Below are 25747 nucleotides of genomic sequence, written 5' to 3'. Positions count from 1 at the left end.
TTTTGACTTAAAAGGTTCAATCTAAAATCAATTTTGAATTTATTTATCGGCGTATCGGTCTATTTTGCTTGAAGTAAGAGGGAGCATGGAGAAGAAAGCAATGAATACTAGATGGATAGGTACCGTAAGGGAACGGCGAGAGAAATTGGATTAGATGTTGAAGAGGGCATACCATATGAAATAGTATTACTTGAAACGTCACTTCCTTGTGGCTAACGTCCCCTATGGGAACGGCTTGGGTGTGTTTTGAGAATGACACTACCAAGACAGCCGATCACGGTCGATACCTTTCTATCTAAAATCAATTTTAATCAACACAAAAGATCATTTAAAACACTGGACTGTGTATTTCATCAATTTTGATGAGCCTGGAAATATTTAATTTACTCCTAAATTGTTCAAATTTAAAAACAATTCATAACAAGCCATGAACCCCTCCCAAACTGCGAACCTGAACTTCTAAAATAGTATGCAATTTTATGCAAATTGACCTATTTCATAAAAACATTAGCAGTACCTGATACATTCAAACACGAAATCAAGGATCACAATTGGTCGTTCCATTCGGAAAATTCCCATGTTTATTCCACGCGTATTTACGCACGTGCTGAAATCATAGGAAAGGAAAACCCCTACACACAACTATCGATCTAACAGGTCCATTATGATGGCACGTGGGAATCAAATGTCTATGCTATGCCAAACTGTACTACAATCAGTGATTTATTGAAACCTGATGTGGTATCGTAAAAATTCGTTTACCACATTCACCACAACAGTAATTTTACCTTTCGCCCATCATGCATTCTTCTAGTCTGCTTTCTACAGGATGTATAGTAGGGTGTTTCAAAATTTAAAAATGTTGGAAAATCCATACTCCCATATCTATTTTCCTTACAATCCTAACCATAAGAATAGTGTTCTGTGAAATTTTCAGCTTTCTAGGTGTTAATTTGAAGGTGGCCCAAAGACGATGTAGGTTTATATGGAAATTACTATAGAAAAAGTTTTGAAAAAAGTTCCAAACACGTTAGTACTGGAATGTAAGTATAAATGTATCATTCCATCAACACATTCTTCAAACCATAATAAAAAAAATTACTGAAAAGAACAATCCGACGGATAGGAGAAGAGATATTCATGAGTTTGTTAGCTATTATTTTGCCTGGGATTATAGCCCCGCAAACATCTACAAAAATCCCAAACAAAATTAGCTCAACATGGATTTGTTTCTTCAACTACTTCCTTCATTAAGACTTGAAGAATAAGTTTTCACTATGGGATGATGAATTTGTACTTACGTAACAGTACTAACGTGTTTGGCACATTTTTCAAAATTTCTCCATTGTAATTTTCATATAAACGTACATCGTCTTTTGTCCACATCATCACCCAGAAAGCTGAAAATTTCACAGAACAAAGATTTTATGGTTAGGGTTGTAAGGAAGATATGGAAGATTGGATATTCGAACATTTTTAAAATTTTAATCGCTCTCAGTCCATGGTGTAACTGATTTTGTGTTTGCAATTTGAATATGTTTATGTTACAAAATTGTTCACCTAAACAGTAAACATAGACTGCTGTGGTAATACTGATGCACTACATGTTACTGCCCACCGTAATTATATACTCAAAAATATTCGAAACACTACATAAAATATCCCTCCAGAAGACTTAAGTACCCGATAGTGAAAGAACTCAACTCTTCTGCACGGATATCCTCCACGTGTGAGCTAATCCACCTGCCACGAAGTCGAGCGACTAATTCGAACGGTGCCCATCACGTTAAGCAATGGCGCGCCAAAGGAACCCGAGAAGCTCCCAATCCCATCACAACTGGACCCCACGGTTTCGTCCAGTAGTTCGGCGGAAGTGTTGCCAAATCGCTCGGCCCCAAGGATGAGTAAAGTAGTTTTAGCCTAGAGTATGTAGTTTCCACCGTGAACGCAAATCCCGGAAAGGTAAAGTTAACGCTTTGATTACCAATTACGAAATGCTTCTCATTCATTGAATGCTTCGTTTTGTTATATTGTGCCAAATCATGCGAAAAACCATCAGAACGCAATAAGTAGAGAAAAGAAAATGCTAAACACAACTTCAACTGCAGTCGAAGGTGGAGGAAATCTCCATTGTCAGGAAGGCAAATATTCTAGAATTAAACTCGTCAGAAGTCAAAGCAAGACTTCAATCAACACTGGGTTTCATCTTCTGTCGCCGGCCTGTCAGCTTATCAAATATTGTTTCTAGCCATTGCCTGTTGCTGAATCACACTGAAGATCAACATTTCCCGGAATCGATTCCAGTCTGATGGAATTGAGTTTTCGGTATCTTGTCATCTAAGGATGGAAATTGGATGTCGTTTAGAATTGGTTTTTCAAAATGAATGTTAATAAGCGTCGTACAGGAATGTTATGGCTGAGTTTGTGATTCAAATAGGACAAACTCGAAATTGAACATTTTCCACCGGAAATTAAACTGCAAAAAATAATTCTAACTTGAAAGAGAAGCAAGTTCAAATAATTAAGCTATTTTCATTAGATATTTTCACTGGATGTTTTCGCGATTAGAAAAGCTTTCATTTTTCCGAAGTTTACGAAAATTCGGCACAGTAAAAAATAAATTAATTTCGACCGTTATTAGACACCGATTTTCAAAACCATACGCCATATTTGCGACGGAACTGATGTTCAGCTAAAATAACGTGATATTACAATATATTCTTTTACTGTGTGGTCTAAGATTTAATAGGCTAATTTTTCAAGATTCTCTCGAGTCTGGTAAAAAACTCAGTTTGTGGATTTATTAAATGCTTGAGGTAATATCAAATATTACGTTGTTTCTCCAACAACGTACATAAGGGAAATTACTTGATCTCAGAACAAGTTTATAATCTTATGGAATCATATAGTAAAAGACCTTCACAGCGTTTAGATCATAAAAGTTCTGTTCGCATACAGTAATAAGCCCGTAAGTGAACCCTGCTAAGAGCATCACATATATTATAGAAGCACACTCTACAGGAGCGCTCAATATCAGCTGATGGTCGGAAAAGCAAACACAAGCCAAGTAAAGTACCCTTACAAACAGTAAATCTCTGCCTCTACGCTCGTCAATTTTCCCTTCTCTGTGACACAACAATAGAAAAACTATTATACGACCAAGCATAACTATAACTAATATATCATCTCAACTTTTCGTTCCATGCGCTCTTGGTGCTCTTGCACAATCCTTCAAACTCTTATGATATAAAAAATAAAACAGGTACGCGATAGGCAACGCCGAACGGCCATTTATGAAGAACAAAGTAGGCTGGCTGGACGCGTTGGCCGAGGCCACCCAGGAGTATTACTATGCCAACAACACCGGTGGAGGTCCGTCGATAAAGGTAAGAGCAGGCTTACCATTAGTCAGTAAATGGACAGCGACGTGCTCTCTTCAATCACGGGCGCGATCCCGACCCGGTGCACAGCGGTCCTGCAAGCAAATTTACTCGGAAAGATAGTAAGCAGCTTGAAATGCATGTTTCAGCGTAAATCTACTTTCTGGGCCATAGTGCAGTGGTAATGAAACTAGTGCCGAGTCGTACACATAGCAAAGGACCAGCCGGCAGTCAATACTTCCTTTGCACTCTCACATCCAGACGCTTCATAAATATGCATCGCTTGGTGCAACAAATAGTTTTCATGAATCGATTTTTTTTTCTTTTTCTCCCCTCCCTGCTCTTTGCCATCGACGAACGAATTGCAACCCCCAATGGGAAACTTAAAGTCACGATACGTGACCGCACTGTACTTCACCTTTACCTCGCTGACGTCGGTGGGCTTTGGGAACGTGGCTCCCAATACGGACGCCGAGAAGATTTTCACGATATGCGTCATGCTGGTCGGATGTAAGTATGGACTTTGATCGGGGCGTGATGGAAGTTATGGATCAAAAGCGTTGAAACATATCAATTAATGTATTCCCTCAAACTTAACCTTTTCATATTAACCTATGATTTTTTTTTGTATAAATCGTCACGTTTCTCAAACGTTTCCTAGTTTCATGAAGAAGTTTCTCGTGTGCTAAATTCCTAGATGGGATGGAACTCTTGGAATAATTTATCAAAACTTAACCACTAGTTGAATTCTAAGGGAGTTAGTGTTTTCACTTCCAAAATTCTTGGAAAAACATTTGCAGAATTATGTGCCCAAATTGCGATTTTAAGAATGTTCAAATCAAGGCCACTTTTCAAATGCTACTGTTAATACAATCTTCCATCAATCAAACTGGCAACACTGTCAATCACAGCCTTTACGCTGACCTCACGTCGTCTTCTTTCTCTTCCAAATCCCTCGGCTACGACCTCGAATCACACCATAACTTCGGAAAACGCAACCTCTTGAACTGCGACCCGGGCACCCCATCAGCCCTCATGTACGCCAGCATCTTCGGTAACGTTTCGGCCATCATTCAACGGTTATACTCCGGCACGGCACGATATCACACACAGATGTTGCGTGTTCGCGAGTTCATTCGGTTTCATCAGGTAAGAAATTATGCCAGCAAAAATGTGGACTAGGGTGCCCAGAAAAAATCAATGGTGAAAAACCATGGTGCTCAACCCTAGAATGAGATATTTGCTTATCTTTGAAGGCTCATATGTACAACAATAATGATATAAATAAGCATATCTTCCATTCTAAAGTTAAACAACATGAGGGACACCCTAGTGTGAACCTACATGGCGCCAAAACGTCCATAAGCTGTTGCTCCGTTCTCATCACCAAGAAAGAGTCGTATTCCTGCAACGGATTACTCACTATCCTTGTTTCCATTCTTTTCCCCTTTTAAGATCCCCAACCCACTGAGGCAACGACTGGAGGAGTACTTTCAGCACGCTTGGACCTACACCAATGGCATCGATATGAACTCGGTGCTGAAAGGGTTCCCCGAGTGCCTGCAGGCCGACATCTGCTTGCATCTCAACCGGAATCTGCTCAACAATTGCTCTGCCTTCGAAGCGGCCAGCCCCGGCTGTCTGAGGTAATGATGGTTTCGCTGCATTGCACAGTGTTTTTTATCTGCCGATTTCGCGCGTTTTTTAAATAGCTTCTAGACCTACTTATTTCAGCGTCCTAGATTTCAGCTAAAGAGTTTCTCGCCTAATTTATGATCTCGCCTTAAAGCCATTGATAGCCAAATGCAGTTTGTTGTTACTGAGCAAACTAATGGATTTACACGTTATTTAACCCGTATAGGCCTGAGTGAAAGCAAAAATACTAAAACCCTTACCACTCAGCAAATACTTTACTGCCCATAACTGCATATTTGTAACATTCGACTAGAGTAGGCATTGAGTAAATGGAAATCTAAGTGTGCATTTTATGGCAGTATGGGAGGAAACTAAAATTTCTAAAAATTACTGCGAACCCAAAACTGATTATTTAAGGTTGAAAATTTGTACAACTCATACCACATACTAAATGATTAGTTAGAAAATAATTCTGATAAAAAGTTCATTGCTACCACATTACAAGGCTCATGTATAATCTCAAAGTGACTGTCATGCGGTTACAATTACCAATGTGACAAAACAACTTGGTATTTTTTTCGAATTTCTAGAACAATCTCACAGATTTGAGTAAGTTGATCGAAAGTATTAATCATTTGATGACTCTCCCCGGTATTAACTCGAAATTGTCAAAAATGTCGAATGTGACAAATATGCAGTTATGGGCAGTTTACGGATTCAAATAATTTTTGTCAGTATATTGGCCCACATATCTAGTTTCTAGAAGTGGCCTGAGGAACTCGGGAATACTGCGGTAGCCGGAGTTATTGCGGGGGTCACAGGGTCAAGTTGGGTAGGAATAGACGATTTTTTGGGACACGCTAAGTTATCTCGAAAACGGTCATGTGTAGGATCAATCAAATGCAGTTGACATAATTATTCAATTTAATCGATTATCAGAAGGCTTACGCGTGTGCGTTTTTCTTAAAACTCCTTGATATAGTGGCCGCATTATAGCCGATTATGGAAATTATCTGTGGCTTGAAATCTGCCTACCTCCAGGGGCAGAGAAGCAAAGAACCCTTGTCACCCGACCTGACCCAGTGATCCACCGCAATAATCCTGGCCACAAGAACATTTCCGAAATCCTTTGACCATTTTTAGAAACTAGATATGTGTACGAGTATACTGACAAAAAATAATTTGAATCCGTTAAGTATTCGCTGAGTGGTGAGAGTTTTAGTATTTTTTTTTTCAGTCAGACCTATACGGGTTAACAATGCTACGATGAAGAGAAAATCTTCATCTATCTCCCAGTAGTGATAGTTTTTCTCTTGGTCTATTCATTTGTTAAAAAAAAACAACGAGTTACTTTAGGAGAAATGGCGTTCTGAGTATTGGCAGTAACGGTAATTGCTCATTCAGGGTAAAAGCGTTCGAGTTAGTGATTTTCTGGGTAATGGCATTCGAGGCATTGGCGTTCAAAATATTGTCATAATATTGTTATTGCTCAAGTAATACCTTATACAGTTGGAAACCATTTTTAGCACCTCCTGATTTTAGTAACAAAATGGATTATTTTTAGGCAATAATTTTTAATATGATTCAAATTTATATTTCATTGTCAATATCATTATTGTTTTGGTTTTCGACAGCAATTTTGTTTCTCGCCGATCGAACCTCGAATATAAAATTCAAACTCTCTGCTCTGTAAGGATGTCCATTAGAGTGATGCAAATTTTGAAATGTGTGCTCCCCTATGCTTAAACGACTTGTATTATGATAAAAAGCATCCTCCCAAAGTTTGAAATGAATCGGAAGAAATTTGACTGTGCACAGGCCATTTGATGTTTATATGGAGATTACTATGGAAAACGCCATTCTTTTGTGATCAGCCCTCTATCTCTTCGTCATAATATTATATGGAAAAGTGAACACAATCTTCTCATGTGAAATCCTTCCAGCTACAACTTTGCCGAAGACCAGATTTCGATTGGACGTCAGGATAAATTGCTATTCATAATCATAAACTGGGTTTGCATTTTACATGCTGAACCAACTGCCCGGCAGGCAACAGTGGTGCTCCTGGTGGATAGCATATATCAAAGTAATCCAGGCTACTATGTTCTACTGCAAAAAAGCAGTGTTGCTCTGAAAGTAATTGAATGATCATCTCAGCATGGTTTAGACTTTGTTATCAATAATAACAAATTATCCTTACGTCCCACCAAAATGTGGTCTTCGGCAAAGTTGTTGCTGGGAAGATTCCACATGAGAAGAGTTTATTCACTTTTCCATAGATTGTTGTTTCGAGCAGTAAGAGGACTGAACATAAAAACTTTGCCTTTTCCATAGAAATTTCCATACGCTCTTATGTACTGCGGGATGGTCGAGTGTTCACAAAATTTCACGCAATGTCCGACCAATATATACCTTTCTACTATAAATTTTCTACATCTTTTCTTAGACATTCACACTGAGTGAGCAGCATACTTAATGCCCATATTATATCATAAGCTAGATTATAAGCTTTCGATGATTCCCAATATAAAAAACAACCTGATAGTGCGATACTGATTGTGGGCTACGATAAGTCATTGGCAATACCTATATGTTTTGAACCTCCAGAGGAGGTTCTCTGAGGTTTTATGATTGACAAGCGCCTTACAAAATTACAAAATTGTCTATTTCTTGTATATTGAGGGCACCCTAGAAGTTGAACCTGTATATTCCATTTCATAACAAGTTTCTCTTAAGTTATGGTTTAACACAAGCTCTTAACGTTGTACCCAACAACATGGGACATCTTCCGTAAAGGTAAATTGTATAATTATGGTAAATGAAAGATACTACAGAACAATTTTCTCGAGGGGTCATGGCTGGCTATAAATACTTCATTTATGATTCACAAGGTTTTCAAACAAGTGGAATCTGAAGTGGTCATTTCGAAAAAAAAAATTTCCCATAGGATCATGAGTGGCAAGAAGTTTGCTTCACGAATATATTTTGTTATATGAGTCCCAATTAACTCAATAGCCGAGATGATCTTATCAGAGATTTCTTAAGAAGTTTGCTGAAGAATTTCTCCAGAAAATATTTTAAAAAAATCTCCAGTTCCACCATGTGAATTTTATTCTCATTCTAACCGGCCGTATATTCTTGAATGAGTTATTAGAATGCTGACGAGCTCAAACAACGACACCATCGTCACGTGGCCAGACAAGTGCCTAGGTTTCGCAGACGATATCGATGTCATTTGATGTCAGTTTAAAAGTAAACTGAATAATTTCTACTGAGATTTCTCATGGTAATATTCAAAATAGAGATTCTGGTCAATTCTTCAAAATTTTTTCGAGATACCGTAAATTCGGGTGAAATTGATCAGTAGGGTGAAATTGACCATCGTCTCACTAGATTTTATTTCTTCCTTATGGAGCACAAATATCAATTTAACTTGCAGTGAATGAGCGTTGTTTGTCGTAACTATTGTCGAATTGTGTGTTGTGAAGTTTTTTGCGTTAACGAATGTTAATTACTATGAAAATAATGCAAAATTCCAAAATCATGTGCGGTGCAGTATTGACAAACATCCATAAACTCCTAGTTATAAACAAGGATGTGAACATGGTATAAACCTGAAAGTTTGAGAGGATAATTAAGATATATCTCCAAACCACATTTCATCACCAAAACTCGTAACAATTTGCTCATTTGGTTGAAATAATTGCATTTCTGATAGATATAAGGGAATTCCTTAGGAAGTTGCATACATTTAGGCGTTTTCCGCGTAATTCTTGAAAGTTAATTGTTCAATATTTATATGAATATTGTATTGTTAGGAATTTAACAAGCATATTCGGATTCAGGGAGCTCGAATTTTTTAAGAATTGTTTTGGAAACTAACTGTTCAGGATTGATCGCTTCCAAGTCTGAGATTATTTATAAGTAACATCTATGCGTACCAACGCATAATACCTGAGCAGAATAATGATTAACTGCAACGTGAATACTCGTGACATTAGCACTCTATTTCTAATGTGTCTACTCTCTACCGCAACTAGGCAACACGATCAAGTAGGCGAAGATGTTTCACTCTTTCACTTTTTACGCAACTGTCAACCAGAGTACACGCGTTTCAGAAACATTAACGAACACTAACAATAATCGCATTGACATTGCATTCACCCCGAAATGAGATCCCCCGATATTTTATTTTATAGATATTTTTTAGCACTAAAATGACATTTGTTAGAAAATTTCGGTACGTGTACCTTTGTACTTATTTTCCTGCATTTAATTGTTCGGCACTGTCAACATTATAAAAAACAGACGAGAAAAACCGTGAAAAGTGATCAATTTCACCCGAAACTACGGTACTTGCCTTCTGATTTCTATATGAATTCTTACATTTTCTACAGATAAATGGTCACTCTGACATTCTGACAGGATTAAGTTTATCTCTTCTTGAAATTATGCAGATTTTGCTACAAAAAACATGTTTTCCAGACTGGTCTGCTGAAAGTATCTCATAGACCCCTCATCCCCACTAGGTTGGTTTTATAATTCCTACAGTATTGCCTTAATAAATTTCTCTGAAAATCTTATTAAAATTTCTTCAAAATTACAACTGGATTTCCTCCACTATTGTTTGCCAAGTATGTTCTCTCGGTATCACGCAAAAAAGCGCACGCTATGTCTATATTAGGTGATTCTTTCATTTCATTTGTAGCTTTCATTTGAAGTAAAAAAATGACGACCATTTTGAATTTAACGGCCATCTTGAATTTAGTCAGAAAATACGTTTTTTTACCATGGTGCGCTAATGGCACGTTTAGAATGCTGAGATCACCATCAGAAAGCTGAGAAACAACTGAGTAATATAGCCTACAAAAACTAGGTGACCAATGGTTCTTCTTCTTCTTGGCATTTACGTCCTCACTGCACAGAGCCTGCTACTCAGATTAGTGTTCTCATGAGCACTTCCACAGTTTTTAACTGAGAGCTTGCTTTGCCAAAGTTGCCATTTTCGCATTTGTATATCGTGTGGCAGGTACGATGATACTCTATGCCCAGGGAAGTCAAGGAAATTTCCTTTACGAAAAGATCCTGAACCGACCGGGATTCGAACCCAGACACCTTCAGCATGGCTTTGCTTTGTAGCCGCGGATTCTAACCACTCGGCTAAGGAAGGTGACCAATGGTATTTACCTTATGAAACAAACGATTCTAGATTATGTTCTACAATTTCGACGTATAGGGTAGAAGCACCGGTTTTGGCCATACGTCAGTTGTAGCCATAGTGGATTATACACCATTTTGCATAGCCAATCAGCATGAAACTTTTTGTTTGCAGTAGATCACATTCATATGATAGAGCTACATTCATTTACTTGTCCAAATTGATTCAAAACATAAAAAAAACAATTAATTTTCCTTATAATTTTTACTCCCATACACCTAATTTGGCCAGGGCACTCCTAATTTGGCCACTCTCATGAGAAATCAATGCAATTGACCAATTTAGGAACCGAAGTTAGATCTCTGGCCGAAACTGGTTCCGTTGGCATATATTGACCAACGGGATTTTCAAAGCGAAAAAATGGTTTTGGCTCAGTTTTGATATTTTACACATATAATATGGATTAAAAGCTTGCATTTGACATATTTGTTGTATAAATACGGCTTCCCATTCAGTTTTTATTGACATTTTCTCTTAGGCTGGCCAAAACCGGTGCTTTTATGGCAAGGCCAATCAATGCAAACATCATTTTTGTACAACAATGAAACAAGTTCGTTGGTGTTTTCTTTGAGTCGAGTGAAGAATAAAAGTACAGGTCGGACTAGATTATCCAGCGTATCGTTTTTTTTTTTCACTTCGAATCATCGAACCTAATAATAATAGATAATGGAATCACTAAACGAAAAAAATATCTGCGATAAAACAACTCAAATATTATCTTTTTTCGTTGTTTTTACTATATACTGGCGTTGCCAGAAATTGTTCAGGAACATTAAGGGTATTTAGAAGAAACCAGCATACACAAAAAAACATTTTTCGAACCCCCTTTTCCTACCTAAGTCCAAAACTGCTAGCCATTCGTATTGTATATCGAATACCAAATTATTTCAAATTCATGCATAAACATAAAAAAAGAATATCAAAAAACATACTCCGGTTAAAATTCTGGATAATCGAATCCCGGATAATCAAATCACCGGATAATCGAGTCTCCGAATAAACGAGTCCGACCTGTATTGATTTTAATGAAAAAATCTGGCAGCCACAATGGATTTTGACGCCATATTGATTTTAGGTAGTAGAATGAGTTTTTCACCTTGTTATCACCCAACATGTGGAATTTCATGGCTACCACTAAAAACAGGTTACGCATACTTTTTTATTTTTCCTGGCGTTATGTGCCTACTGGAACCGGGTCTACTGCTCGACTTTTATGTTTTATCATTTTTTCTTTATTAACAAGGTTTTTAGTCGTGTCATCTCGGGACCAACGGTTTTACTTCCCTTCCGAAAAAAGTCGCCACTATAACATCAATGTTAAGTGATTGTCTCGGGGATGGGATTCGTCACCAGGTCCTCGGCGTGAGAGGCGTATGTTCTAACCCCTTCACCAGGTCCGTACCCCCTGCTCGACTTATTTAGTTATAAAAATAGGTTATTAAACAGGATTATTATTTCATAATGCGTATATACCTTAATGATGAATTAATTATATCAATATACCTTAATGATGAATAAATTATATCAATAGATGAAAACTGTCTAAATCATTGATTGTGCATTGTTGTTCATTGAATTACGTTTATAGATTGTGCGTCATAATATTAGTAATGTATACAAATTGTTCCTTTTCTTTTTTCCATTAAGGTGAAGATGAATCGAAGCCAAACCAAAAATGTTCAAGAGCACAAATCTGGAGAACCAAACATCCGTTCAGGATGATAACTCAATCGATTGGTCACTATCTGGTGGTTACCAATCGATTAAGTTTTAACCTCAAACGGGTGTCCGGTTCTCCAGATTTGTGATTTTGAAAATTTGAAGATTGGCTTCGATTTAGCTTCACCTTAAGTCCTCCCTGGGACAGAGCGTGCTGCTCTAACTGGCTCTAACCACTCGGCTAAGGAAGGCCCCATGGTACACAAATTATGTCACGCTAAATTTCGACTTTATCAACCACCATTCCCGTCTCCCCTTTTGTCACACTTTTTGTATGAATCTTCTAAAATTTTTGTAAGACTTGTCACGGTATGCCTTGCCCCATGTAGCGTGACATTATTTATGTACGACCCCTTGTCTTGTGGTGATATCAATAGTTTTAATGTAAAACATTGTCAAAAGTGTATTAATAGTGATATAGCGGAAATCTAAAACAAATCCTCGATTTCATTAGACATAAAGAATCGTTTCAATCTTCCAACAAACATGTGAAAAAAAGCGAAATAGAACAGCTGAGAAGCAGATCTCAATAAGGACATAGTTCCCAATGTTCAAGAGTATGATTTTGAGGTAGAAAAAACTGGAGACCATCTTGGAATTCGACGCCATCTTGGTTTTAAGCAAGTGAATGAATTGTTTAGAGTAAAGTGGGGCAAAAGTTCGAGTGGGGTAAGAGTTTCTTTTTAAGATTTCTAGCTCAATTCAAAACAAATCTTATAAATGTCATGGTGGTTCGAATGCTATTCAAGTAAGAGACTTTCAATCCAAATATCATAAAAATCGATTGAGATTTGGAAAAGATATGGCTATTTGTTGTTATTCAACGTGAATATTGTAATTTTTGGTCAAGCTTTCGTTGCATGGAACCAATTGAAGATAAAATCTTTTTCAATATTTTATGTAAGGGCGTTTCTAGGCCTATCAAAAGATTGCTTTGAGGTGTATTAGTTTTTGCATAAATGCTTGAACACAATTTTTGGCCCATAGTGGGGCAAAAGTTCGACACATGTATAAAATCACGGAAAAAATTGCAAATTGCCTAAAATCCACATATTATCTTCAAATTTAGTTCAATTTGTCTGATCGTGTGAAAACTGTCACCAAAATTTTACATTTTCACTTTGTTTTGCAAAAAACTGCTATTTTTGAGTATATTACAATCAACCCGGTTTTGAGCAATTTTTTTATGAAAATTTAGTGTGTATTTTTAAGCCAGTGAACTTTTGCCCCACACTAGATTCGAACTCTTGCCCCACCGGTGGGGCAAAAGTTCGAATAAGACAATCAATTTTGAAACTGTTATAACTAAAAATGGGTAAATATTTTGATACAAGTTTGTTCAGCAAAATTATAGCCAATATGTTGAAGGTTCACTGTACGGTATTTGTTTTGTTTCAGCTGCTATTGTTTTCATGGAAACTTTGATTATACCACTAAGGTCGAACTTTTGCCCCACCTTACTCTACCATCCTAACGCTCATCATTATGACGCATCCGTTGAAAAAAAAAAACAATCAGATTCTTTCGTTCTTATCTTTACTCAGCATTTCAATTGGTTTTCCATTTCATTCAACGGTCTTAGACCAAATAAAAGAAGGAATGAATGCTAATGCTGAACTCGAAGATATGGTGAAGAATCATTCTAATACCAAATAAGCATTATAGAAGAAATTTCCTATTCAATAACCTACTAACTTATTAAGCCGAGAAACAGGCTCGGTTCCAGTAGAGACGTAAAAAGGAGGAAATTATAACATAATTAAAACAAAATCAGTTAAAATAACAAGGGCTGTTTCAAATTTGTTTCAATTTAAAACATAATTATAACACAATTTGTTATAAAAACTTTGAGAGCAATTGGTTATAACGAATTTTATTATAGTTTTGTTTAATTTGAAACATAATGAATTACATTTTTGTTTAAACTATAACATATTTTGTTAAAATTTTGTTTGGTGTAGAGGAAATTGTATTTTATTTTTTGTTATTTTAACTACTAATCAGCCAAAATTATAACATATTGTGTTAGAAAAAACGCACTAACTGAGTAACAAAATATGTTACAACTCTATTGTAATCCACAGATCGGGTACCTGGCATAGGAGGGGTCAACCAATTTGAGAAAACTGAAACGACCACCCTCTAGCTTCAGCATATACTAGCGATCAGTGCCATAAAATTGAAATTCTAATGATGTGTGCCGATGGCGGTCTGGTTTCAGCGAGAATTGCTCAATATAAGATCAAAAAAATCTATCTCGGATTGTCTCAAGCTAGTGACCAGCATTTCAAGTATATTTTCATAATCCGTTTTGAAACAAAAAATGATTATTAGATTACATTACTATACATACATATGGAATAAATAAATTTAAAGCTTTAGTCAGCATCTATGAGTCATTCCTATCTAGGATAGAATGTGAAGATTTATACTTCGTGTATTCAAAGCAAAATCTCACCCTACGGAAATCTGCTTTAAAGTGGCCGTTCCAAAGTCTGATCATCATATGATTCTATAAAAAAGACGTACAACACCCTAATGATATTATAAGATATAATTTGGAAAATGACAAACGCTTTTTTACCATTGTTTTATATATAAGGCTCATTAGTTTAATGAAAATCCTTACGGAGCCGACTTCATTTTTAACAATTAGTTAAACAAGATATTCAAAAGTAAAAAAACTCAATAATATCTAGTAAAAGACCTTACACGCACACTTTTTTTCGGACGTGAACCTGATCCGGAACCAGAACTTGGATGCGAAGCCGCAGATTGAGCTCGTCGCTGGTTGGCATGTGGGTTTCCCATCAACTCTTGGATCGCCTTGGCCGCTAATTCCACTTTTTTTCGCCGTTAGCTCGAAACACCTTCTGCTACCTTGTACATTAGTTTCGGGGAAATCCTGTACACTCAAAATAATCCAAACGTCATTGCTACGTGAAAAATCACGTAGATCATTCCGCATTCATTTTGCCTCCTATTCACCTGACTAAGGTAATGATTACCAGAGCATATATGAACACTAAATGGAGACCCGGTGATTCTTACTGGGGCTACCAATCGCACTTACGTGAAAATCACGTAGACATTTGAATTCATTTGGTCATCGCGTTCATTCTCTGTTGAGCTCAGTTGTCAAAATGGTGGCCGATACTATCTCAAGAAGCTGCTGCTGCTGGACTTCAAACTAATTTTAAGAACAATTCCAAGGTAAATATTCGTTAAAATCCTTAGAATCCCAAATTAATTTATACTTTATACCTTGTTTTACATCAATTTACAGAACGTTGATTGTTTTGAATGGAACTGATCCTGGACAAATTTGCGAGGAACGTGCGTTTCATGGACTGTTCCGACGGTTCCGACGATCGATATCGCGATGGTGGTCATTCAGTGTTTTGAAACCATTAATGGAATATAATAGTTTAATCCCTTAGTTATTTGTCCTTCTTTCAAAATAAACATATAAAAAAGCATGTGCAAAACAGGATTGATTTCCATGAATAGATTCCGATAACTTTAAATGAAAATTTCCCTAGGATCAATTGAAAAGCTTTGTAAAAGCTACGTGAAAAATCATGTAGCTGTTACGTGGTACTTCGATGGAACTGATGAGGTTCACTTGTTCATGCGTTCATTCGGTGTTACCTATGATCCACGTAAGTGCTACGTGAAAAGTGCGATGGAAAAAAACCACGTATGTTTTCACGTAACAACGACGTGTGGATTTTTTTGAGTGATACTATATCTGAAGCATAGGGGAAGGGGTGGTAAAATGAACACCTTAAGGAAATCATCTTGTTTCTGATAGAAAAACGAGAAATTTGTATAGTTCTATCGCATAACATCAAAAATAGGGATGTAATCTGTAGCAGCGACATAGATTCAGACTAAAATAGCTGAATTTTCACATATTTTCCTCGCTATCAAAAAGCGATGCAAATGTTCATTTTACCTGCACGGTTGGTGGTAAAACGAACACCATGCAAAAAACGTGAGCAAAACAAATATTTTTGAAAATTTTTATTGTTCCACCGAAAAAACATCCATTAATGATTGTAACCCATTCAAAAAGAATTCTAAAGGTATCAGATTTGACATCATATCATAACGATATTCACCTCACTGAAAAACGTCAAGTCTTCCGAGCTAAAAGTTACGTCAGTTCTAATTTTCAAACGTGGTTTTCTAAAATCTAAGTTTTCGTTGATATTTTCACTTCAATTGACCTACGTATCGACTCGAACGCTCAGATTTATGCTTTAAATCGTCCGTGCTTGCATCTAAATTTGTTTTTTCTCGGTAAAAGGCACGGTGTTCATATTACCACCCCTGTTCATTTTACCATCACTTCCCCTACGATTCGTTGCCCCTCTCATCCTGAGAGAGACTCGCGAAGAGGAAAAATATCAACGTCATATGCAGCCCAGATTCCGCTGTCACGAAACGTCAAATGCAGCCCACCGTTTTATGGCTGCAAAAGAGGAAAATTCAAAATAAACTGTTAATAAAAAGCTCAGTCGGCGGAGCCGTTTTTTCCAAAGTTGCCTATTAATCTAAACACAAGATTAGTTATTTCTTATGTCTGCTACGTTTGCTGACATGAAAATTCACTCAAAAGGTTATTTATGATTCGATGTGATGCAAATGCAATGAACCGATGCACGAGTTTACTATCTGACGTTTGAGTGGTACCGAATTCATTCGTTCCCATGAACCGATGCACGAGTTCACTAATTTGACGTTTGAGCGGTGCCAAATTCACTGGTTTCCATGGTCACATAAATAACACGGCACCGCTAAAACGTCAAATAGTGAACTCGTGCATTGATCCATAGTCACGTAAATAACACGGCACCGCTCAAACGTCAAATAGTGAACTCGTGCATTGGTCTATTGTTTGCTGAGAGGGGTTATGTGAGGGTTTGAACGGCTTGCGCATGGTTGGTATAAACACAAGGTGGAATAAGAAAACACTCAGCAATCACAGTAAAAGAAGACCGTCTTCGCTTGTTTCGTCTCAGGTCTCATCCAATGACACCTGCTCAACTGGCACAGCGGCCTCTACTGCCACAACACCAGCATAAGAACATGCTGAGTTTCACCGAGTTCAACGCTGAGGGCACGAATTCTTCCGGTGTCTCTCCGCTTGGCACAAAAAGCAAGTGTCGTTGAGTTCCTCATAAAACAATAGAAATATTAGTAGTAGAACGCTACAGTATGGCCCATAAAAAATGCGAAAATCGTCATATCATGTTTTATGGTAGTTTTTACATAGAAAATGTGGATGAAACATAAATATTATTCATTACCTGTATTGTTAAATCTATTTAGACTCAGTTTTTCACTTTGGACATGATATTTATCTGTTACTTTCACCTTACCAGAGAGGAATTGGAAGCATACCTTCAAATTTTATCATGCGGACGTCGAGTTCAATATCTGTGTGATGAAAGCTTCTAAAACATCAACGATGGCGTGGGATTATTCACAGGCCTTGTCTCCAGCATACGCCCATATCAAATTATAGAATTGGTTTATACCTGGGTAATTGGAGACTTAAACATATTTTCGAAAAAACGGCCCATTTTGGAGAGCTTTGATTGAACCTTCATATAAGTGTGATAAGCGGCTCCGTTTTGCTCAAACCTATGAGCTAGTATTTAAATTAGTTGTCTCTAACCGAAGGAACAAATTTCATCCTCAAAAATTTGTTATTGGCCTCCGTATTTATTTTTTATTCCACTTTAACAAAAAATAGAGGCATATCAAACCTATAAGACGCAAATGTCCTCAAAACTATGACCCTGGCAAAATATTTTATTGTGATCATGAAAAACACGTTCTCTAAGAACTCCTCCATCCTCTGATACCAAACACACTAAAATTTTCAACCATAAAGTGTAATTTTTGAAGGTGTAAAGTTTTTCAACATAGTATACGACAATCAGACGCTGTTTATAGCTTTGGGTAGACAAAACCTTTGAACTTATTTGCTCTATTGCATTAATTAGGACAGTAAGAAAAATATTACAAAAATTGTCCTAGATAGCGAAGTTGTGTCAGAATATACTACAATAATCAGAAATTACATTTTCTATCAAAAACAATAAAAATAACGCCTGTGTATGCTATGTTCACGTTCAAACAAATTTCGCATATTTTTATGGGCCATACTGTAGTGGCGCTGTTATCAAAAAATATAATTATTTTATTCATACTTACTATTGAAGTTTTTGATTGTTTGTTTAGTGCCATGTTGTAGAGAATGTTTTCTTCTTTTTCTTTCTAGCAATATATCCCCACTGGGACAGAGCCTGACTCTCAGCTTAGTGTTCTTATGAGCACTTCCACAGTTATTAACTGAGAGCTTACTGTGCCAATGACCATTTTTTGCATGCGTATATCGTGTGGCAGGTACGAAGATACTCTATGCCCTGGGAAGTCGAGAAAATTTCCAACCCGAAAAGATCCTCGACCGGTGGGATTCAAAGCCACGACCTTCAGCTTGGTCTTGCTGAATAGCTGCGCGTTACCGCTACGGCTATCTGGGCCGAATGTTTTATTATGGTTGAAAAATGTTTTATTATGGTTGAAAAACTTGATTTGACACTTATAGACCCGGTACTCAGACTGTCAGAGCGTGGCAAACTAGATGTTTGTCACACAAACAGTCGCGACATTGGCCTTCTACGGCTAATGCTTCTACTCATTAAACACTCGTCCTTACATGCCGACAACCTCAATTGTCGGTGGAATACTTTTCTCGACCTCCAAACGCTTAGGCAATTTAAATTTTGATTTTGTTGCCAAAAATGGAATCGCACTGTATAACAAGTAATATTTGACAAAAAATATTTTTTTTTTCAATGATTGATTAGGGCGATCATTCTTTTTTTATCGAAAAGTATAAGAAATAGAAAAAAACGTGTCTTAAACGAAGTTATTTAAAATTTCCATTTCTACAACTTTATCGAAGACACCATCTAAATGTTATAAAAAACATTTTTTTTCTATACTGGAAGGTGTGCAAACACAAAATTTTGCAACAAAAGATGCGCTATAATATACAGTGGTTACACTACCATGAGCCACCCACTATTATGGGTCATTTGCATTTAAATAACATGTAGAATAGTGGGACTAACAATCAGGATTAGATGTCCTATAATAGTGTGGGCAGTGTCCCAAGAAAATTCACCGAAAACAACCAATTTGAAATCAACGGTTCAATTACACGCTATTAAAAATCGTACGTCATCAACAAAATAAACCACTGTGCGTTGCTAAAGGAGGAGTCATCTAATCTAATCACTGAATTTTCTTCCTCCACAGAGCACTATCGTTAAAGTTTAAAACCACACACGCTCCTCCCGGCGACACCCTGGTGCACAAGGGAGATGTCCTCACGTACCTATACTTTATAGCGCGTGGCTCGATAGAGATATTGAAAGACGACGTAGTCATGGCGATATTAGGTAAGATGCGTTGCCCCAACAAAAATTGACCCATAATTTCTCTAATGCTTCTTCTCTCCCACACACCACAGGCAAAGATGATATTTTCGGCGAAAATCCCTGCATCCACACGACGCTGGGAAAATCAAACAGTAATGTTAAAGCACTAACCTATTGTGATCTACATAAGATTCATAGAGATGACTTATTAGACGTGTTAGATTTATTTCCGGAATTTTATGATAGTTTTGTAAATAGTTTGGAAATTACGTATAATATGAGAGATGTGAGTCTATATTTCAGAATTTTTCAATGCCTTCCCTTTTTCCACCTATTCCACACATTCTTGTTTTTGATTTTACGTTCGGTAGATAATTCTATGATCATGAGTTTAGATAGTGCTTTGTAATGACATGCTATTTAATTTTTTATAATTTATATTAAAGTTTGGTTTTAGCTTCAATTTGAAATCATTTTGTTCACGAGTGTAATTTACAGTTATGAAAATGTTTCGAACGTGCCATATTTAGGCTTAGATATGTAGAGTTATAGGTTTTAGGTGTAGGTCTAATGAAGAAATAGTGAGTACAATCCGCTTACAACACAACACAAAATTGTACAAGTCTAGGAGGAGTTTCTGAATGCACAGCTTAAAGTGTTTCTAAATGATGCTCGGGTAGCAGCGAGCTTCTAATAGTCAAAACGTGATATTGACTTATTTGTCAACTAATGTCGACATTTTAATCCTGGAGCATCAGAACTATTTTCAAATTTCATATTTGAAAATAAAAAAATAGAAGTTTTGGGTGAAGACTGCCTGGTAGCCAACGATCAGAAGCATGACCCGAAATTAACAGATAATTGTCGTGAATTAGTAGACGACAGTGATGTATTACTATAGTTAAGGAGTGATAACCTTATTGAATCAATTCTTCAAATTGATCCTTATCTATTTATCTACCCTAGAATCCTAGAATCAGTTTTGAAATTCGCCTTATGATGGCATATATTATTATAATTATCGTTTCGTTTTGATTAGTTATTGCTTAGAAAATTTAATGTAGCAGTATATTTGAGTCAGAACATTCTCCATTACGATGTTATGGTATATTTCATTACGTTTATACATTTGAGTTCGAACTTCTTTTTGTTTACTAGCACCATTCCATAGGCGCAAAGCGCGTCTCTATTACGCCAAATGTCACAGAACACAATTATTTTTCCTCTATGTTTGTTTCGCTCTTTTTTCCACGTCAAAAACTCGCCCAGGAGGAGCAAGCGGGAATAGAGTTAAGGCATCGACATATGCGACTCGGGTCACAAGATAGAGATAGCGATACACGATCCTATGTTAGGAAGATGTAAGTATTAAATTATAAATTTCCCAAGTCATCAATTTGATAACAATTCCATCAAATTTCAGAAACACGATGCATCATCATAGACCGAGTCAGACCAAATGTGATATTCCAAATGATAGAAGTTCGGGACAAATAAGCACTAACTTCGATGACGATCGAAAGTTTTCTATATCAGGTAAGGTCCTTCAACAATTACTAATATTTCGTAAAAGTTCAGCAATTGTTCGCTTTTGCCTGGGAGTTTTCATGGATGTCCGACCGATGAAAACTTCCGACCTGCAAACCGCTAGAATATTCTCATTGAATCATGTAAGCTCAAACCACTCAAACATTACACACCTATTACCAACATAGGAATGATGTCTCATATAAAGAGAAGCATACCAGATCTTAGATCGAACAGACATCAACCACTGACCAGTACTTGTGGTAAGCAAACCGCTCTTCAAACTCTCTACATGCAATGCAACTGTGCTGTGTTTGATGTTAGATGCCATTTCTTTTGGTTTTTGAAGAATGGAAATTGCTTTCCCTTTGTTTTTTTTAGCTGTACCCCACCCAGAAATCCTGCTCACAAAAATCCTACTATTTTTATGCTGAAACAATGTGTTAGATGAATGCTGTATATTGATAGCTGACCTATCTGGGAAGTTTATTCTACAGTTCTTGAAATGATTACCGAAACGTCTTTTGAATAACTCAATGTTTTCCGAAACTTAATATCAGAAACTGTGGGATAAAATTTTCGGATTGGTCTTGAATTTGAGGGAAATGCATAGTTATAAGGATATGGTTTGTCTGAGATTATTGTTCTAAATTGCTTTGGCTCTTGATAACGCTTTGCTGTACATATAAGGAATCGACTATACTACTGGAATCTGCTGTACATATAAGGAATCAATTTCGAGTATTTTGATATTTTTTCTCCAAAGAAATAAAAAATCCACTTTTACGTTATTGGAAAGCTTTCAGGTTACCCCTTAAGAACATGCCAATGTTTTTTTGTTTATAACTCTAACAATCTGTCATTTCAAAATAGAGTCTCATATGGAACAATTAGCATGAATTTGACATAAGCCTCAGTGCAGCATCTTTCCAAAAGGCTCATGTGATGTGACAAAGTTACTAGCAAATCACAATTCAATGTTCTATGAAAGCGATATCAAACTCATAAACAATAAATACATACAATAATTTTATAGTGTAAATTAGAATGCTAGCAATAAGGTTTAACATTAAGTTAAATTTCCATTGACAAAACAAAATAAAAATGATTACCTCTGGTATGAAGTATTCGCCGAGCGTAAATTTTTTCATTTTTTGATTCATTCTTTTCAATCAAATGAGCTTTAAATTTTGAAAATAGGCTTCAATTAAACTGAGATATAACTCCACGCTTTTGGTCAGAAATATTGGTGACGAACTAGCCTCAGCCATTTGAATTCAAGTAAAAGAAAGGGCATAGTTTAAGCAAATAACATAAAACTATGCCTCTGTGATATTACCGAAACTTATAACGCGGATTTATTGGATGCTATAGAGGAAATACAAAACTTGTTCTATTTTCCCTGTAGAGTCCAAAAAATGGTTAAATATTTGGAATTTCAATTTACAAGAAGCCCCAAACTTCTTTATAATGGCATTCTCACGAGAAACAAATGACTGATTTTTCCTTTGACAAGAGACCCAATTTATCCGCCGAAGCGTTGGGTAATCCAAAACTAGCCGTTTGGATAACCCTAGACCAGGGAGTGAAATTATCGTTCACGACGATAACCATAAGACTACAGGACCTAACGGCTTTCGTGCAAACGTAATGATAGCGGAACGGCAACGGAATGCGGAACCGGTTCGCCAGCATGAATCACATGAAAGTGAACCAACACTAAGTCGACAATCATGTTAAAGATCATGCTGCCAAACCGGTTCCGGATTCAGTTGCCGTTCCGTTATCATTGCGTTTGGGCCTTATTATCGCCCAATCGGATTTTTCGGAGGAAAGAGAAGAGTGATAATAGTTCATTTCACGACGAAATTCTCTCTCTTCCGCCCTTCAACAAAAGTACCTGTCAAGTTTGACATATATAGGCACCGTTGTCTCCAGATTTCACAAAGGAGAGAAAGAGAGCGATTTTCTGAAGACGTCATCGTGCAATTGGCAATTTCAAACCCGTATAGCACAGCGAGAGTGTTTTCGCACGAGATCTGTAGCAAAGAATTTATATTATCACCAACAACGATATTCTCGATTACATTTTCAAATCGACGTAAGTAACTACCATACGGTTTTGAGAAAATAATTCAGAAGATTCACAACCTGTCTTCTAAAACTGTTTAAAAATGAATCACCTTTTTAACGTTTTTTCGACGTGTACATTGCTTAAATTTTGCATACAATGAACTCGCGTTCAAAAACTTTGAAGTTCCTAATTATTTCACACAAGAATTTTATGACAAAATGATAAGCCGTTTGATTCAGTTACTTGTGACGTTTTTCTACTAGTGTAAAATCGACTCAGCCAGTATTTTGTTTTGATTCTTGGTTAATAGAGATGGTCGGGTTTCACATTTTTCAAACCCGAACCCGACCCGTATCCGACTTATTTTATTCCTTCAAACCCGGACCCGACCCGAACCCGAGACAAACATTTAAAAGCAAACCCGGGCCCGACCCGAACCCGAAAAATTTTCGCTGTTCAAACCCGTACCCGACCCGAAACCCGAAAAAGTTTTGTAAGAAAAACCCGAATAGAACCCGATTTCGAAAAGATGATAAATTTATCGTTTCTGATTCATAGGGAAGCTTTCCGGTTGTTACTTTGTGAACAATTATCCCTAAACCCGACCCAAACCTGGCTAAACTCGACTTTTTTCAAGCCCGAACCCGACCCGTACCCGATATTTTTTTAACCATCAAACCCGACCCGAACCCGAACCCGAAAATATAAAAAAATTCGAACCCGAACCCGACCCGAACCCGTCGGTTTCGGGTTCCGGTCGGGTTTCGGGTTTGAAAACCCGAGACCCGACCATCTCTAGTGGTTAAGTCATTTTGTCTCTCCATACAGCGGGGCGGCGAAAGTAGTGGTTAGGTTGCGAAAGTTGAAAGTCTTACTTTCGTCGTTTTGTAAATCCGAAAATTAAACGTTCTAAAAGTGAAAAATCGAGTTGGTTCAGAGCGAAACGTGTAGGAATTCGTTTGCGAAACACGTAGGATCGATGAAGTAAGTTTGTATACTTTTTGGACTTGAGTCTATATGAATAAGTTTTCGAGTCGTTTAGAGTGTCTTCCGCATCCGAAGGTTGCTTTTATACATCAAATTTCTCCTTTCATACGTTCAGGAAACAGCCATACACATAGGTTCAATACCTGTTCGTGGCAACAACTCTTGCTATGTACCTTGTGATAAATATTGCGATTAGTTTAGAGCTGGAGTTCGATCAGCGCAAATGAGCTGATCGATCTTGACATATAGTCAGTATCTACTGTCATCAACAATGGATTCGCTCGCGGGAAAGGCATCTAACTTCAATTTTTTTATGAGTTGAAGCTGTAATCATAAAATATTTGGTAGGCGTAATAGCCCTCACTATTACGGCGAAGTAGGCCGTCATTGAAATTTGTACGTGACGTTGATAATTGTTGCTAATTCATGTCACAATTTCGAATTGAAGAAAATCAGTTGGTATTGCACTGATGCATCTGAAAAAGTATCAGCTTACTATTTGCATGTCAGCGCATATAGTGATACTTTTCCGGATCAATATGATCTATAAGGACTGAGATTTATCACTTTGAAATTGCGAGCTGCTATGTCAACATGACTGCCAAAACAAATGACGGGCTACTCAGCCTTACACACAACTGATACCAAATATTTTTCCGAAAATAGTTCCCAGTTTTGAGAAATAATTCGTTAGATGCATTCCGCCATACAATTATTTTAGCGATGTTTCGTGCATAGACAGTAGTAGTGAGTAGTGAATCAGGCTCATTTGCGTTATAATTTCATTTACTGTGAGAAATGTGTTGCAATGTGTACATTTCTTCAGAGATTGTTTCTTATTTCAATCCTCAATGTTTTTTTTTAGTTTTACAACTATTGCGATTCTTGGTTTTTCGCTGCCAACGTTTTTTAAGATTTTTCAGTTTTTTGTATATAACCTGTCCTTTAGAGTTATCATTTTTATCATTGTTGTCATTTGATCTGCAACATTTTGAAATTCTGATGTTCTTCACCTTCTGCTCTATCCAATTGAAATTTTCCCAGTTTTAATTATCGATTTGTTTTTCCAAGGATCTGGATCGAAAAAAATATCAGAAAACTGCAATTGGCTCTTTCGGCATCACGACTTTTTTGGTTTATTAACCATGGTTGGCATAAAGTTATTTTGCAATTCGATTGCATATCAGACTACTTTTTATCAAGGAAATGACCAAAATAACTGCCTACTTTTCCTACCGATACAAACGGTGCTAAAAATTGTTACTTTTCAGCACTAATAACAATATCGAGATGGGTTACCTCTATACGTCATTTATTGAATTGCTCTGAATTTCTCAATGACTTTTTAATTTAGTTCTGATTCTAAATCCATTTGACGAACTAATTTGAGTCGGATTCGGATCGTGGAATCAGAAGCTAGCTGACCGTGAGGGATTCTGAGTCTTGCGGACGTAGAGAAGTACAATTTGTGAGTTCACTACCGAAAAAGACAGGAGCGTTATGAGTGTATCCAGTTTTTTTACGCTCGCTATAAAACTGTGAGGGGTGATTCGATTTTTACATTTCTTGCCTACACATTTTATAGCATGATCTTAGTAGGCAATGTTTTCAAATTGTTGATCGAGATGTCAATAATTTTCATTGCATTTGTTTTGCAGTACAACTTTTTGTATTTCGAATAAACTTAATCAAAAACTAATCATTTATTTGCAGAAACTTCATTACTTTAATACCATTTTAGGCACCC

At 36.9% G+C, this 25747-nt stretch overlaps 1 protein-coding gene across 9 annotated transcripts in view; it reads left to right on the top strand.

Moving 5' to 3' along the window:
* LOC5571255 (potassium voltage-gated channel subfamily H member 6) overlaps positions 1-25747 on the top strand; it is a 529023-nt gene that overhangs the window by 487316 nt on the left and 15960 nt on the right. For 8 of the 9 annotated variants that reach the window (XM_021840247.1, XM_021840253.1, XM_021840246.1 and 5 more), the window contains 9 exons: positions 3263-3386; positions 3770-3890; positions 4411-4529; positions 4836-5026; positions 19291-19433; positions 19505-19698; positions 20682-20773; positions 20836-20948; positions 21128-21202. In XM_021840247.1, the coding sequence (XP_021695939.1) occupies positions 3263-3386; positions 3770-3890; positions 4411-4529; positions 4836-5026; positions 19291-19433; positions 19505-19698; positions 20682-20773; positions 20836-20948; positions 21128-21202 (1172 nt within the window). The remainder of the gene's footprint in view (positions 1-3262; positions 3387-3769; positions 3891-4410; positions 4530-4835; positions 5027-19290; positions 19434-19504; positions 19699-20681; positions 20774-20835; positions 20949-21127; positions 21203-25747) is intronic. The other variant, XM_021840251.1, reaches the window with a different exon arrangement.

Source organism: Aedes aegypti, chromosome 2 (genome assembly GCF_002204515.2).
Source record: "Aedes aegypti strain LVP_AGWG chromosome 2, AaegL5.0 Primary Assembly, whole genome shotgun sequence".
Lineage (NCBI taxonomy): Eukaryota > Metazoa > Arthropoda > Insecta > Diptera > Culicidae > Aedes > Aedes aegypti.
Note: the sequence above shows the minus strand (reverse complement) of the source record. Positions and strands in the feature narration are given on the sequence as shown.